General features: G+C 34.8%; 1 protein-coding gene across 4 annotated transcripts; it reads left to right on the top strand.

Moving 5' to 3' along the window:
• The first annotated feature begins 29 nt into the window (after positions 1–29).
• RNF212 (ring finger protein 212) lies at positions 30–12345 on the top strand. 4 transcript variants are annotated; one of them, XM_087883041.1, is made up of 10 exons: positions 30–141; positions 2904–2965; positions 3865–3939; positions 5983–6039; positions 6775–6842; positions 7411–7456; positions 9150–9213; positions 10373–10445; positions 10919–11118; positions 12292–12345. In XM_087883041.1, the coding sequence occupies exons 2-10, from the start codon at positions 2921–2923 to the stop codon at positions 12327–12329; spliced, it is 666 nt and encodes a 221-aa protein (XP_087739167.1). In that variant the 5' UTR covers positions 30–141; positions 2904–2920; the 3' UTR covers positions 12330–12345. The 4 variants fall into 4 exon arrangements, with proteins under 4 accessions (XP_087739167.1, XP_034284040.1, XP_034284041.1 ...); XM_034428149.3 differs by lacking the exon at positions 30–141 and adding an exon at positions 196–322; XM_034428151.2 differs by lacking the exon at positions 30–141 and adding an exon at positions 2606–2635.
• Positions 12346–18095: the final 5750 nt, after the last annotated feature.

Below are 18095 nucleotides of genomic sequence, written 5' to 3'. Positions count from 1 at the left end.
CGAACGCGGCCTCAGCCTCCCTCAAGTTCACTGTTTCTTTGGTTCGCAGGGCGAGTGCGCTGTCTTTTGCGCTGCGGATCAGTGGCTGGTGGCCACTTGAGTCCAAAGGGGCGGCAGCATAAGTATATTCCTGGGCCCCAGGTGCCTGATTGTAGCAAGAGAAGAAGAGAAATATATATAATATATATATATATATATCTTGGTCTGATAATGGCTTGTCTGATACACTGCAATGTATGTTTCCAGAAGCCCCAAGGAGCCGCTCTAAATTTCAGCCTGACCAACTGTGGCCATGTTATCTGTGGGCAGTGTCTCCAGAAAGGTAACCTGCCCCAGGGGTGGCAGGACCTGGTAGCCTGTTGATAGCCAAGTGATATTGACTGGAGTCTGCTCTTCCCATTGGCTGGGTTCACACATTGGGTTAAGGCGTTAAGCCATGGTATGATTGCTTGGGTTGAACCTGGTTAACTGCGGTTTATTAAACTGCTTGATTAAGCTACACTGACTTATCACAAGTCATTAAGTTGTCTTGAGGGCATTTCTGGCAATAACACGGGTGGCGATCTTCAAATTACTATTCAAACATATTTATAGCTTTAATATGATTTTTTATTTTGTTAATGATATTTTTTAAAAAATTTTGATGGGGAGCCATCAGAGATGGGTATAAGATGGGCAGCTTCATAAATGTTTTAAACGCATACATATTAGGATATCTAAGGTTAGGTGCATATTAATTTTGAAAAAGAAAAGTTAGATTACATCTAGTGTTGATATTTATTTTTTTTTAATTTGATTTATATGCCGCCCTTCTCCGGAGACTCAGGGCGGCTTACAATGCGTTAAGCAATAGCCTTCATTCTTTTGTATATTTTATACAAAGTCAGCTTATTGCCCCCACAAACTGGGTCCTCATTTCACCTACCTTAGAAAGGATGGAAGGCTGAGTCAACCTTGAGCCTGGTGAGATTCGAACCAGCAGAAATTGCAGGCAGCTGTGTTAATGACAGGGTGCACTAAACCATTGTACTATCAAGGCTCTATCAAGGATATTGATTCCTAGTAATCAATAGTTCAAAACCAAGAATAGTGATTTATAAAAGACAGAAGATTAGTTAGCACTTAGGACGTTCTCTTGCCCTTATTCAGATCTTCTCAATAGTGTAAGTCACCAAAGGACATAGTCATGAAATTTTAAGATTGGGAATGAAAGTTGAATCCCCTCATCCAAATCATAGACTTCTTATGTTTGAATAAAGAATATTGATACAATGAGGCAAAAAAGGACTAAAAAACCCAATTTCAGCCTAAGCAAAATCCCTGCAGACCAGAAATTCTGAGGCACATAGAGACTTGGAAAAAACACTGCTGCCAAGTTCCACATCACTTTCATGCTTTTGCTCATCTGCTAGTGGAAGGGGTTCCAGATTTCCTATTTTGGTATTTATTGTTTAGAATATTGTCTTTTTCATCACCCTAAAAGTGATGCTGCTAGTGAGAAGTGGCCATCTATTTACCTTGGGAAATAAATCTTTACTCCAGGTTTACTGCAATGAAAGGGAACTTCCTGTCTTTTTTCTCTTAAAAAATGTTTTCTCCAGATACCAGGTTCACATTTTAATTTAAAATTCTCTGATAATGCTGCAACTACTACCTTACCTGTTAATAGTTGGCACCAAGAATAATAATGTACAGAATAAACTCAAATGTTTTTATATATAAATATAAAAGTGGGTTGAGATCCAGATATTTTCAAGACTGCCCATTCCAAGGAGATTGGTCCATTTGGTGCAGATAAGGTGACTGCTGAGGCTCCCCACATACAGAAAAGTGACAAAAAGGGGCATTTCATGGAGTATTCCCTCTATAGAACCATTTGTCCTGGGTGGCAACAATGACCTTTGCTCTTTCAATATTCCAGAATCTTGCTAACCCAGTGTTTTTCTTAAGGTCTGTCCAAAGCTATACCATTAAGAAGTGATAAGAGTGCTGTGAATGAACAGTGAATGAGGCTAACATTGTCTTATTACTGTAATAATAATATAATGAAATGACTTACATTGTTTTTATATTACTGATTTTTACCTTGGGTATTTTTCAACTATAACCTTAAGAATTCATTGTGAGTGAAGTAGTATAAAGTCCCATAAATAAAAGCCAACAGCTTCACATTTGGTCATGTTTCTTTTTAAATCATCCAACATATTAATAAAATATTCACAAATGTGTTTTCTAACCCAATACCTGGGGAATGAACTAGGTTTTCACAGACTTGAAGATCAGCAGGACTAGAGCAACTCAGATTGCCAAGGCTAAGTTGTTGCATAATGTACTGGATCTATTGTGACAGAGTACCTGGGTCTCATCAGATGACACTGGTTTAAAGATGAGATCTTTATTTTTACTGGATGGGTAGAAACAATGGGTGAAAATTATTTTAGAAAAGCTATCTAATTGAAACATGGAGTTCTTAATTGCTGTCTGATGTTTCATCTAGTTGGGTAATGTTTCATTACCCAACTAGATAGCATCATCAATGCAATTCACATTGATGTTTCCTAGTTGGGTAATCAAAAATCTGCAAACAAAAAAACTAGATCAGAAAGCACCAAGAAGTCTACAGTTCAACCTTGAGGTACACACCTAATAAGATAGTTGAAATAGTCCTTGCATTACTGGGAGAGTCCCATTTCTGGGCAAATCCAAATACTTTGTTTAATAAATTTTTCTACAAGTATTAAGGCCCTGTGTAAACATCTGTATTGCAATTATATTTAAAAAAACAATGGATATGCTGTCATAATTATGAATGACACAATATAAAATGCTATTTATTAGATCTTACAATTTATTTGTCAGTAAAATAATATATAGTACAGCATGCATTTATGTTGATTTTATAGGTAAAAAAGATGAATGTATGATTTGCAGAGTTCCGTGTCGTACAATAGTCCTTTCAAAAAAGGTATAGAAAAAGTTACAAATAGCTACATTTCATTCAGTAATTGCAAAATCATTAAGTATTATAATGTATAAAGTAAAATATATATTTTCACAGACATTACAGAAATACATACAATGTAATATGCAATAATGATTAAAGTGTTGTACTAGGATAGGGAAACCCAAGTTCAAGACCACTTTCAATTATAGAAGCTTATTGAATGATTTGGATCCTGTCACTCTCCCTCAGGCCAAACTACTTTACATGGGGTAGACAGCCAGGGAGGTAGCCTTGAAGCAAGTATCCAGAAATCTTTATGTAAACAAAAAGGACAGAAGCATTCCTTAAATTCTGGGAAGAAGTATTAAGAAGAGAATCAGGTTGACTCCTCCCTGACCAATTGGGCTACAAGAGGGAAGGGAAGAAAAATACCATCAGACTTGCAGGTTTCTATTATAACAATGTAATGTAATATAACAACATTTACATTTCATTACATTTATAGTTTTGATCTTCATGATTTGGAGAAGGAATGCTATGCACATGACTTTGAGTTCCTAGAAGGAAAACAGATTAAATATTGATGCCAGTGGTACAGCATTTTAAATAAGTGTATTCTTATGATCATGGAGCTGTAGCCAAGTATGTAAATATACGCTGGTGGAATATAGTTTCGTTTATAGTGATACTTTTGGTAGTCTCCTTTGGCACCCTGACCCTAACCCTAACATAGTGTGATGCTATGATAGCACTTGGAATGTTTTCTTTTCGTGTGATGCTGCATACTAGACCTATAAATAACCTTTCAGTAGCTTCATAAATATATCTCTAAAGAAATCAGTACTTGTATTACTGAGCAGAGTTGCTTATTTTTTAACATTTAAATACTTAAGTTGTATGTATTTATTTATTTGGTACAGGTGAATTCAGATATCCAGTCACTCTTTATGGGATTAGATGGGTTATGCAGAAAATATTCCAAAGAAATCACACAAGTGAGTGATTTGTGAATTATTTTGAATATTTTTCACTATGAATACTATATGCTAGAACAGAAATTCCCAAACTTTACTAGTTCATGGTGTCCTTAATTTCTCAATAACTTTTTCCACAATACCTTGTGGTTCCCAAGCTGGGATACCACAATGAACTCACAGAGTTTAATTCATAAAGAGCCTTGGTAGTACAGGGTTTAAGGCACCCTGTTATTAAACTGGTTATTAAGACCAGCTGCCTGCAATTACTGCAGGGTTCGAATCTCGCCAAGGCTCAAGGTTGACTCAGCCTTCCATCCTTTCTAAGGTAGGTGAAATGAGGACCCAGTTTGTGGGGGCAATAAGCTGACTTTGTATAAATATACAAAAGGATGAAGGCTATTGCTGAGCACATTGTAAGCCGCCCTGAGTCTTCGGAGAAGGGCGGCATATAAATCAAAAAATTTTTTAAAAAAAATGTGTGACAGGTTTCCCTAAAAAAATTAAAATATTCTGTGATTCTCTATGAGTTCACTATGAGTTCTCATGGTTTCAGTACCATGGTGCTATATCTGCTATCTTCATCACCAAACTGACTCCCAGCAAGAAATTGGATTTAGTATTGGTTTGTAATAAAATCAAATAGTTATGATTAGTGTTACCTTTCATGTAACACTAATAGAAGATAAAATATAATTTTGACATGTAGTATTGAAAGAGTACATAAATGGAAATCTAGGCATGTTTTATCCATCCTGTGTAATGTTTAAATGAAATAAAACTATAAAATTGTACTATTAAATACACAATATCTCACAAAGTATGAAATTATACGTAGTAAGAATTTCCTGGCTGCAGTCACTCTTAGCAGTCAAAATTCCTTCAGCAAAAATTGGATAATGCCACAAGTAAAGGTTTTGAGAAAATCAGGGAATTAGGTGATCCAAGCTGAAATATGGTCTAGCTGTGCCCAGTGGTAAGGAAAATTAGCTGAACATTATTTCCCATGCTTGCTGTGGGAAATTTAAATTTAAGCGCTGTGGCCTTAAAAAGAAGAAATAGTTTTTTTAAAAAATAAGATAATAAATCCCTTGCTAAATCAACATCATTTGGCATATAGGGATTATATTGTAGTAATAAAAAAAAACAGGATTCATTATTTATTATTCATGCTGAAATGTGTCTACAGATTAAGAAGTTCCCATCAAAGGGAGTGGAGGGAAGAAACAGTGCAGAGCCACATTCCTTCAGAAATTACTTAAGGAGCCTTGAGGGTTTTTTCTTTTTTCATGGGAAATAAAGAACTCACACCAAACTTTTATGGCATTTCATGTTTTTAGGAATGTTTGCACTCTGGTTAAACTCACATTTTATACTAAGCCAATGTAGTTTTGTTTTTTTTATTTGATTTATATGCCACCCTTCTCCGGAGACTCAGGGCAGCTTACAATGTGCTCAGCAATAGCCTTCATCCTTTTGTATATTTATACAAAGTCAGCTTATTGCCCCCACAACTGGGTCCTCAATTTACTTACCTTAGAAAGGATGGAAGGCTGAGTCAACCTTGAGCCTTGGCGAGATTCGAACCTGCAGTAATTGCAGGCAGCTGGTCTTAATAACCAGCTTAATAACAGGGTGCCTTAGACCACTGTACTACCAAGGCTCTTTTACATGTTTTAGTTTAACATGTAACTTGTTCAGTATATTATGGCTTAGCATATATGAATTAGAAATATTATGGTTTATGCAATAACATAATATCTTAGCATAATGTGTACTTTTGAGTATCCATTTTATCTTCAGATGATCAGTTCATTACATTCATGTTGGTAAAGTACAGTATTATGTTTGCATACGGTATGCAGTTTAGGATGAAACATTTCTGAAAGTTTGAAGAAAAAAGAATCTTTAATGTTTGCTGCACTCCCCACATCAATATGGTGCTTAGGAGTTAAATATAGACTTAGGTATTTAATTTCTGTTAGATTTGTATTGCTTTCGTATAAATATTATAACACTGTTTAACAATACCAATAATTGTTCCTGTGCTTTCTTAATTGTTAGATTGCCCAGTTTCAGGAAAAACACAGAAGACGTCTATTAGCACATTACAGAGAAAAGGTACTTTGGATTCATGTTGAATTGAATACTTTAGTATACTGAATCTTGATAACGTCACATTAGAATAGAATAGAAAAACAGAGTTGGAAGGGACCTTGGAGGTCTTCTAGTCCAACCCCCTGCCTAGGCAGGGATCCCTACACACTTCAGACAAATGGTTATCCAACATCTTAAAAATTTCCAGTGTTGGAACATTCACAACTTCTGCAGGCAAGTTGTTCCACTGATTAATTGTTCTAACTGTCAGGAAATTTCTCCTTAATTCTAAATTGCTTCTCTCCTTGATTAGTTTCCACCTATTGCTTCTTGTCCTACCCTCAGGTGCTTTGGAGAATAGCTTGACTCCCTCTTCTCTGTGGCAGCCCCTGAGATATTGGAACACTGCTATCATGTCTCGCCTAGTCCTTCTTTTCATTAAACTAGACATACCCAATTCCTGCAACCATTCTTCATATGTTTTAGCCTCCAGTCCCCTAATCATCTTTGTTGCTCTTCTCTGCACTCTTTCTAGAGTACATTCCTGATGTGATATGTATAAATAAAATGTATTGGATCAAATAATGTACTGTACTAAGCTTTTTGGTACCGCATCTAGCAGTTAAAATATTTTGACTGAGTATTGATCTCTTAGTCTGGAATATTTCCATTAAACAACTGTTGACCATTAAACGACAAGAAATGAATGACAAGAAATAATACAGAATTTAAATTACTGAAATAGATTATTCCATTCAGATTGCAAAACTAGAAGCATATCTTAAGAGAGCATCACAACAAATTCAGCATATACAACAATTGCAACAGTGAGTATTTTAATTATTAACATCATTGAATTTTGAATAATTTCAAAGATATTTTGTATTTTCAAATAAGTATAATCCATTAGAATAATTTACTTCCCATGAACTTTTACTTGAAAACATACATGTGGACATTAGAATAGATTCCCCTAAACTCAGTGGAATATACTTTTCAGGTGTTGTATTTGGTATTGTGTCATATATATCTAAAGGACGCAGTACCATTTAAACTTAATTATATTTTTATAAATTGTCTGCCTTTATATGTTTTAATACTTCAAGCTGCCTTAAGAAAAACTATATTATTGGTGACAAAGAAATAAATAATTACCTAGTTCATCCTAAATGAGTTTAACAATGCTGAAACCCATCGTGATTAAGGAAAATAGCATATTGCCTTATATTATGCTTCAATTATTCCATTATTTGAAATTTAAAATTGGTATGTATGTGTTTGTGTATATAATGTTTATAACATATAAACTTAAAAAAAAAAACCTTAAATATTTGACCCAAGCTTAATATTTTTTTACTTTATTCAATTATTTAAATATTCAACATCTTTTATCAGTCGGAATTCATCAAAGGAGGTAGAAGTGCCACCTTCAGTAAGGAAAGTAAGTTTTTTCTTCCTTCTTTATATACCAAGATACAAATAGTTCCAGTTATCATTCTACTGTTAAATGCTAGATCAGCTTTGTGGAAAAGGTTATCTGTTATTTAGGATACTTCCTATTTTTACTTCTTAAAGGCATACACGCCGAGGTGATCACTAATTGTTTGAAAAGCAATGATGCTCAAATTACATATGAAGTATAAGATGTGACTATAAAATTGACAGCTATTGCATTTTCTTTTTTTCTATAATCCATTGCCTGAATTTACCTAGAAAACTAGTATTTGGTAACAGAGTGCTGCAATTGAAATGAGTGTATGGTTCATTCTGATCTGTTCACTTATATTTAGTTTTTAAAAATTGCCTATGCTACGTGAAATGATTTCATGGAAAGAAACTTGCAAGTAATGGTTTCCTGCTTTTGTCTGCAAACTGGAAAAGTTTCAGCTGATAGACTTTGACATGAATATACTATATATATATATCATGCTACCTTGTTTGGGGGTAAACGGTACTGTGCAAAATACAGAAACATTGTAAGGGTAAGCAAAAGAAACAGAGGCTTGAGATAAGAAGGAGAAAAAATGTAATTAACGTTTATTTAACTGACCCTTATTTAGCAGACTGGATGCAAAGAATCCAGCTTTTGCTTGGGTATCTCTCTGGAATAATGGGCATGTTTATTGCATCCAAAATAGTTCAGATGAGGCTATTAAATTTTTTAGGCTCTCATCTACTCCAACCGATCATGATTTTTTCTGTCTTCCCCTCATTGTCTGTACAGGTAGTCCTCGTCTTACAACAGTTCATTTAGTGACCATTCAAAGTTATAAAAGCAATGAAAAAAGTGACCTATGATCGTTTTTCACTCTCACCACCATTGCGGCATCACCATGTTCACATGATCAAAATTCAGACACTTGGCAACTGAGTCATATTTATGACAGTCATGTGATCCCTTTTTGTGACCTTCTGACAAGCAAAGTCAATGGGGAAGCCAGATTCACTTAACAACCGTTAAGATTCATTTAACAGCTGTGGCAAGAGAGGTCGTAAAATGAGACAACTCACTTAACAACTCTCTCACTTAGCAACAAAAAATTTGGGCTTGATTGTGGTCGTAGGTCAAGGACTACTTGTATACAAAAGCACACATGCATTGGCTTCTCCCCCTTGCTCCTCTTACTTTCTAAGTTGTAATCTTCCATATGTCAAGGACATCATCAGATGGGTCCAGTGATATTAATTATTCTACCTATCAAGGCTTTAGTCAACTGAAGTTTTCACATACAGTTTTATGCTTTAGCAATATAGGGAAAGTACCTTGCAAGCCTATATTTTGTTGCCTGTAGTCCACCAACTAGGAAACATAAGCAGAATACCAAATGTTTAGACTTTGACTGTTACAGATTCTTGTTAGAAGATATTTATAGCAGAGGGAGGAAATAATTTATTGTTGAGCCCATTAAAAATCCAGCTCTGTTCTTGTGATTTATCATAGGCTGTACTAAAATTTCTTTTAAGTAATACAACCTAGTAATAATTCTTAAAAAAGCAGTACATTTCTGACAAATTTAAAAGTCCTAAGTTCAGTAGCAAGAAAGCAAGAAATACTTAATAAAATGAAATAATTACTTATTATTACTCTATATTTTTAGTTTATTATATTGTAAATATTTCTGAATTATACATAGACTGAAACAGTAGCTGGTCCAACAAGAATATCACTGATAAGTCCACCGCAGAATGGACATATGGGTAAGAGTAAATATTGTTTATTTGTTGCTATGTTTGGGTTTAGCATTTCATAACAATTGTTTTTTTCTATATGTTGCATATTCTGTCTGCTCCATGTAATTTGGTGAAGGATGGATGGATATTTCTAATTTTGTTTAATGATCGGGGTTAAAAAAAAAGAAAAAGTACAGCTATGATCAAGTGTACAAATATGGTAAATAGAATGAAAATAGAATAAAAAGTTATATAACAGTGACTAAATAGAATGATATAAGTGATATAATGGCACACTATTATTATTTATCCAAATTGTTGGATAAAATTTGTGTCCCAGTCTAAAGGGGGAAGCAAATATTCAAGTTACAGTAAAATAATTTGACTATATAAACCTAAATCTTAATAGCCCTAGGAGTTCCCATATAGGAGTCCCAGGGCCAGGTTATTGAATCTGGCACTAAAAAAGAACCTTAATTGTGATAGAGAAGTTAAAGAGCAGATATAAGTTGTTTTCTGCATTTGCAATTTGCATATTACAGTTTCTGATATTCTCTTCCTGGTTCCCACAAGCTAAGTCAATAGCGAAGCTAGCAGGAAGTTGGAAATTGTGGTCATGTGAGGTCCTTACTTAATGATCTGTGTAGTCCTCATTTAAACAATGGCATTTGGGACTACCGGAACTGCTGATGCTAAGCAACATGATTTTTGATGTTGCACTTTATAGCCATGTCACATTGCCATTCCAATTCCAATTGCTGTCATAAGCCCAGGACTACGTATTATGTATATGTATAATAATGTATTTTCATTATTGTGTTTGGTCACCATTTTATATTTTATATATTGGGTAAGTTTTAATGTTATGAGAAGGAGTTTTGATTTATTATTTGTTTGTCTATTGTATGCTGCCTAAAATCACACTATTTGAGTTGGCCGGCAGTATAAATCTATTAAATGAATACATGCATCTTGGTATTGAAAAGTCCTTATTGGAGCCCATAAAACATAGAAGCCCAAAAAAGAATGGGAACTTTTAATGATTATGGGAAGGTCTGTGCTAAATAAGATCTGAAGCCCTTATTCCAAATAATTTGTGAAGTGTGCAATGTATTTCTGGAAATGTATTTTCAAATAATGGATTATATAAAGTATAACGTAATTTAATCTGGAATATTATTTATAGGTAGTGTTACATGCAGAAGTTCTCAATTATCTGGAATGACATCATTTCAGAGAAACCCAGCAGGATCTATAAGGTAAAATAAATTTTGCAGTGGGATTCAAAAAAGGGTGTTTTTTCTCATTTTTGTGTTTAATGCTTATTTCTGCTGCCCAGAGCAGATGGTTTAATTGGCTTTGGTTTATTAAGATTTTTTGACACAACTAGTATACTGTGAAATTTTAGGCAATGAGTTTTATGAAAACAAGTTCTACCTGTATTTTTCTTTTATAATTACTGAATTAAATACAGTTACTGAATTAAATAGAATCTTTCCTTCAACTATTAGCATCTTTCTTTTGTCTTATTTGAATTTATAGCAGTAAGTCTGCTGCTTAGAAGAAACAATGTTTTAGAATCACTATATCCTCTAACAGGACTGTTCCCACTGAATAATGACATTTTTCAGTTATTCAGTTTGAAATAATGGAACAAGTCCACCGCTATTTTAGTCAAAATGTATATTCTGCTTTCACTGTTATGCAGTGTTCTTGGTAATTTTATTACTAGATCATCTCCATTAAAAATGCTCAACGGTGGAAATTCATACATATCGCCATTTGCATCATCACAAAACTGTAGAAATCATATCCCAAGTACTTTTGGACAGAAATCTACTCAGCATTATCAGTCCACCAGTGCATCTTTGCTCTCGTCTGGGATCAAACACCCAATCACTCTTGTTAACCTTTTACAGAGGCAGCATTTAGGTAAGTGAATTCTATAAAGAAGTAGAAATAATCCTAGCGACATTAACTCGTCGTTTTGTATAAAATTTAATCTTTGGGACAGTGGTAATAATCTCTGATATTGACAAATGATTATGTCTTTGTTTAAACATACTGGATATTTCTCTGGGCTTCAGCAGCATCATATTATATGTATGGCCCTTGTTTGTCAAGTGAGATATTGTTTTCCTCTTTTCATCCCCATTCGGCAACCATTACACTTCCTCCAAATCTACTTTGAAAGGTGTTCTAACTTTTTGGAACAGATTGGGAGGAGAGGACATAGGGGATACCCATTCTGCCAACAATGTTTGTTTGTCTTCCTTCTGTAGATGCAAACTTGAATCATCTACTTGAATCATCTACTGCTTCTGCAGCTAACCTATCTTGTATTTAGGCAGACATGGCTTTGCTTTATCAGCCAAGATGCTAAGTAATATTTATTGTTATGTATCCAAGTTAAAAAAAAAATCAAAGCTGCCATATAGTAAAGATTTACAGCTATGGTTGCAGGATCCAATCTGAGTTGTTTATATGAATAATTGATTTATAGAACAATCATAACTGTTGAATGAAGGTAAATATATGTGCCACAGGATAATGTTGCAGGATCCAATCTAGTTGGTCACAAGACCAGAGGTTTGTTCCTGGAGATTGAGAAATTCCCTGAGGATGGGCACCAGCACCACCAGTCTGAAAGCTTGGAAAAACAAACCTCTGGTCCCAGTGACCGACTAGATTGGATCCTGCAACATTATCCTGTGACACATATATTTACCTTCATTCAACAGTTATGATTGTTCTATAAATCAATTATTCATATAAACGGAAATAATTACATCATGTAAGATCTTAGAACTATATGATTGTCATAGAGTCTGGTTCACAGAAATACACAAATTATTTTGTACCTGACTGATAAATAGAAACAGATATTTTATGATAGCTAAACTATGCTCCTGCTATAATACTTTACATATGCTTTATAAATTAAATGGTTTTATGATAAATGTGGTTCTTTAAGCATTTGTAGTTAAATGCCTGCCATTTTTATTTGGTTTTTGTCATTACTGTATTAAGGCAGTTTGATTACAATTAACAATTCAATATTTCATTTGAGAGATAAAGATTCTGGTTTTAATTTCCCTTTTATAGGATCTACTAATGTTCCTGGACACTCATTACAAAAATAAAATTACCTGCAACCTCCATTTGACCTGAAGAACTCATCTATTCTATATTTTATTTTTTTTATAGAAATGTACATTACGATTGTAATACTTAATCTGGTTTGATTAAACACTGTTTGAGATAAACCTTTTTTGTTGTTTCTGTTTATTATACTTTTTTCCTTGGGTGATCTTCCCTCCCATAATTATGAATTCTTTGTGACTTCACATTGATCAACACCTCATACAGAACTGCTTTGTGAAGCAATATGGCACCCTCTACAAGTCACCAAAAGTGATTATATTGTTTCATTTTGCCTGTTTGGATTGCCTTCTACTGTCCAGTGTTTCTGGCTCCTATTTAAGCCCAAGTCAACTATCTTTGAAGGATTTGAGGCAACCTGAAATACCTTCTGAAACAAATTGCATCTTTTCACAATGCAAAGCATCTTGCTGAGTCAAATTCAAGCTGCCTCAACAGGCCTACAATTTGGTGCTATCCAACTTCAGTGGTCCAACTTATTGACTCTGCCTTTTTGGGACAGATTAAAAAATATCAAGCAAAATGTGCTAATTTACCAGTATTGGGAAGGTGAAAAAGACATTCTGTTTTAAATTCTACTCTTTGACACATCTGCTCTTGAATTCTGCTTTTTTTCACAGATGCGTTCAATTAACCTTTGAAAACTTCACCTCTTCACCATTGTAGTAAAGCAGCTCCATCTACCCATTAGAACAGAAATTCAATTCGTTTATCATTTAACAGAAATGCAATTCATTAACAGAGAGATGCAGTTTGTTTAGTCTCAAAGAGTAGTATGAAAAAGGCCAAAGTCCATAAAAGTTTTGTACTGAGTTCTGCAATTTGCTCAAAAAGGTTTGCAGCTTTGATTGCAAGCAGAAGTTAAATCAGCACTTCAAGTGCTGGAATTTAATGGAATTATATTTAGACTGCAGTTCACTTACTCCTTGGTCACTGGCTGAATTACATGTGTCATTTACCATTTATGTCACAGAATTATCAATTGATTATGAACTATTAGAATAAAAGCATCTACAACTAAGCTACATCAAGTAAGCATTGTCAGGTTCATGTGTTTCATATTTTATTTGTGAGGGTTTTTTTTCTATTCAAGAAAATGTCAGGCACTATTTTTCAGTTAAATGTAAAATGGGTTCCTGATGATGTGAAGGAGGTGGGTATTGCCTGTTAGTGGAAAGGCTTGTAGATGGTAGAAGCCATAGTGCTCAAATCTACCTTGTCCTGTCCATGGAATAGATAGAATTTGTCAAGAGCATTTTATGCTCTTGAATTTCAATTTTCATTTAAATCTTGCTTGTAAAATGAATAATATTGGAAAGCACTGCATCAGGCAGCTGAGTCATGCAGTTAAAACATTCATCACAAGTGCATGTGTGTGTGTGTGTATGTGTCCGCTTTTGAATCAGCCCGCTTTTGAATCTGATGACTGCCTAGACTAGTTGAGTATTTGGCAAGATTTTCTCTTGCCAAATGCTCAAACTAGTTGGCTCTTGTCTTCTTCCTAAGATGAGAGAATGAGCGGCCCAAGATCACTGAGCTGGCTTCATGCCTAATGCAGAACTAGAATTCATGGTCTCCTGGTACTAGCCTGGTGCCTTAACCACTATACCAAAATGACTCTCCATTGCAAATGGGTATTTCTCTATATTAATGAAATATGCAAGACACTCTCACCTGCTCTGATGGTGTGACAGGATATAAATTCACCGCCCAAGGAATGTTTGTTAAGGTCAAACCCGCACGTTGTCTTCTGCAGATAAGCAGGAACAAAACCAATCTGTTTGCTCATTCACTGTTAAGTGGTAATAAATGTGCAATGGAAATGGAAAAGTACACAGAGTTGTAAAGTTACCTTATCTTCAATCTTGCTTTCTCTGCAAGAACAGAAAGGGTGTGTGTGTTAAAACAGGACCTGCATTGGCTTCTGGGTGTAGTTCAATATGCTGCTTGTCCCTTTTAAAGCCCTTCATGTTTCAGGGTCTGGATATCTTTGGGACCACTTTCCCTGAATAGCTGCCCATAGATCAAGGAAATGAGCTTTCTTCATGTCCCCTTGATTAAGAAGGGGCAGTGAAAAATGCCTTTTTATCACTGCCCCTCTTCTCTGGAATACCATTACCCAAATGTTCAATGGTCCCGTCTTTTTAGCATTTAGGACATCAATTAAAACCTAATTATTTAAACAGACCCTGAGGTCTGAATAATTGTTTTTCCCCTCAAGCGATTGGAAGTTATTTGTTATGTTTTTTTGATGATATTTTAATGCCTAGGTTTTATATAGGCAAATTTATTGATTTGTTTGCATGACTGTATATTGTCTTTTGCTTTTATCTCAGTGGGAATTGTACATCATTCAGAGTTTCTTTGGATTGGACAAGCCTGTAGCCCTATACGATAATTAAAATAAAAATAAAAGTGCATGCTTTTTGTTGATCTTCCACCTTTCTACTCGAGTGCTGACAAAATATTAAAAGAAGACAAAAAAAGTTACGTAAATAAATACTAAAATGGATTTATCATAAAAATAAGACGGATGAAATGGATAATCTTAGCAGTTTTAGAGGAATATTGTCTTTTTAAGGAATCTTTTTATAATCTGATGTTCATTCATCTTGTCAACCTTTCAAGGTAGACCCTGTGGTGAATAGACCCTGTGAGAATGAGTGAAACTCTATAATTTTAGATAAATAACCATAATTTATGGTTATAATAATTTCAAAATAAGATTCTTGAAAGCCTGGCAAAGTTTTTCTCTCCCCTCTTCTTACACTGGAGAGCCAAAGTGGGGCAAAGTGAAGTTGCTTATTCACTCCCTGATTTCCTGATTTTCATCAGCTAAACTGATGTAAAGATTGCCTAACTTCCTCCAAGTTACTTCCATAATCTACTATAAATTCTATATTATTTGAAAGCTCCTTGGTGGTTTGAGAATGACAGTTGAAAATTAAAACAATTTTTCTGGAATTTTAAGATGTTTTACTAGTTTAATAATGCATTTCTTTGCCCTGACTAATTAACACCCAAAAGAGTCTTATTAATTTAATAGAATTCTGTAATTTTGCAGCATAATCCTGTTATTGTTACTGAATGTAAATCCCATCAAGTTCAATTGGTTTTATTACTAGTTATGTATTTTATAGGGTGGAGCCTTACAATGTATTTCTCAGGTGGTCAGCCGCAGTCCATATTGCAATAATATCAGAATTTTTTGAGGATGAATAATGATTTATATCCCTTTTTTCCTCTGGGAATTTGAGATGACTCTTTTTATGTTATCACAACAACTATGTGGGAAAGATTGGTGTGTGTGTGTGGGGGGGGGGGGGGGAAACAACTGGTCCAACATTACTTCATGAGTTTCCCTGGCTGGAGATGAACTGGGATATGATATCCCCTGTTTTAGTTCAGTGGTTTTTTAGGGTGGGGAAAGAGGGGCAGACCAAAAGCATCAAACTATTGGGAGTAATTTCTAAGAGAAACAAGAGGCACATAAAATATACATGAGACAAATACTATTATGTCTGAATTCCTTTATCATTTGAAGGAAAGTGTAGTATTTCCATTGACTTCAAAGGGGAAATGAAAAGATGAACCTGCTGGTACTTTACCGTCACTCCCATGTGGCTGATAAGATCAAGGAAACAAGAACAATTGGATTTCAGGAAGTTAATTTTAATGTTAGTCTGGGGAAAATACGAGATCTTGAAAAATTTAAGAGGAAGTGTTCATCCTTAGAGAAAGCTATTGAGGCAAAACATCTCTTTGAAATGGTTTTTCTCATATCTCTTAGTAATTGGATTGAGATGCCTCTACTGAGATAAATCTTCAAAACTTCATTACCTGCTTTCCCACAATCTATCATAGATACAGCACAATCTTATAGTTTCTCCCTCACTTCAAATTCAGAAATCAGATTGATATGTTATGAGGCAATATTCAAAATTGGCATGATTTCTAAAGGCAAGACACACAGATTGCTGCTTGTATTTACTTGGGTTTCAATTCTGCCATGATTTGCCAAAGCATGTCTTTTATTAAACAAATTTATGAAGTAAATGTAATCTTGATGTTTATTTGAATTTTCTTCCCAATGAATACAGAATTTAGAAAGAAATGAACCTACTGATACAAACATCTATTTAATATAAAACATATTAATTCATCTTATACTAAGGTCTTTTAAGAAACCTTGAATGTCAGGCTTTGACTTCTGTTAAAAACATGTTACTGCCAAGTTGTCTTAATGCCCTAATTTTCTCCATTTCCTCTGTCTCCCCTTACACCAAACAGAATCAAGGCAAAGTTACCTTGAATCTCTTGTTTTGCCATTCCCATTATAGTAATTTATTTTCCTCATTAAAGGTTTTTTCTGTTCTAAAGAGAACTGAACATACAAGTGTGATTTAATGATAAAAGACTACTAGTTAAAACAAGCTTTGCTGACCTTTAGAACAGATTGAGGGGAGGGATATAGGGGACTTCCCCTCTTGCTAAGAGTGACATACAGTATATTTTAACTTCTTTGAGAAGCAACAGGTTATATATAAGATTATTACAGTTCCTGCCTGGGAATAAAGTTACTCGAAGCCAGTAAAGTTTATGTAATTCAGAAGAAAGTCACTTAGAATTGGGATAAAGATGAAACTCTTATAATCCCACTATTTTCATTTTCTTAAAAATCATATGCAAGCTATTATTTTACTCGGTCCTTTTCAATACAATTGAGACGGAGGCCTTCATCAGCATCAATGTATATGAGTGACTCTGTCAAAACAGCAGCAACAGTGTTTCGTTTTGCTGTCTGGCTGGTGCTTAAAGAATTCATTTGTTTCATAGCTATAAAAAGAAGGTAACAGAAAATGATAAAATACTGATAACATAGTTACTCCAAATATTTCTTATATACTTCAGTTTGTACAGTGGAGAAATTATTTCATGATGGCGTAATTATGCTGTAACTTTTCAGTCACTACATATTTCTAAATAGCTGGTTGAGGAATATTAGGCCGTGATTAAAGTGTTTCTTTGACCTGCCTTAGGCTGAGTGCAATTTGCATCAGAACTAAGATTGAATCTCTACGACATTTACTGTTAATCTGAATGATGCAATATAAAGAAAATGGGAAATACAATCCAAATCAGCAACTATAAGACAAAGCACTCACATTAGTTTGCAACTGTTGTCGGAGATAAGTTTTATTCTAGATTTATATTGCTACCACTTTTTAAAAACAAATTACCTGGAAAGAAATTCCACTGAGCTGGTATATATATATATATATATTATGTTCTACAAGTAGTCCTCAAAGTACAACCTTAAAGGAGCCTGCCCATTATGGTTGCAAGTGGTGACAGTCATTAAATGAGAGGGCCTAGTTTAATGAATCCCACTCCCTGCTGTGTCTGATGTGGTCATGGAACAATTACATGCCTCATTAAGCAGAGCACAGGATGCTACATGAGTGCAGGAAGCCCTGGAAGACCTAGCACAGCCCCAGGCCTGCCTGCCCCAGGCCTTCTAAATTGTCCCCCACCCCTAAGACACCCCATGCTCCACTTCAGGGGTCTCCACAGTTTTAGGGCCTTTTTCTCCCCCACTGGTTCCCCACAGAGATTGGGCTTCCTCCCCACCCTACATGACCCATCACACACTTTGATCTCCAGAACTTTCCGTAGCATTGCTGAGACTACATTAGGGAAACAGAATGGATTGCTTATTTGCTTGGCCATGCAGTGTGATTCCAGAA

Source organism: Pantherophis guttatus, chromosome 1 (genome assembly GCF_059756535.1).
Source record: "Pantherophis guttatus breed Tessera chromosome 1, ASM5975653v1, whole genome shotgun sequence".
NCBI classification, from domain to species: Eukaryota; Metazoa; Chordata; class Lepidosauria; order Squamata; family Colubridae; genus Pantherophis; species Pantherophis guttatus.
Note: the sequence above shows the minus strand (reverse complement) of the source record. Positions and strands in the feature narration are given on the sequence as shown.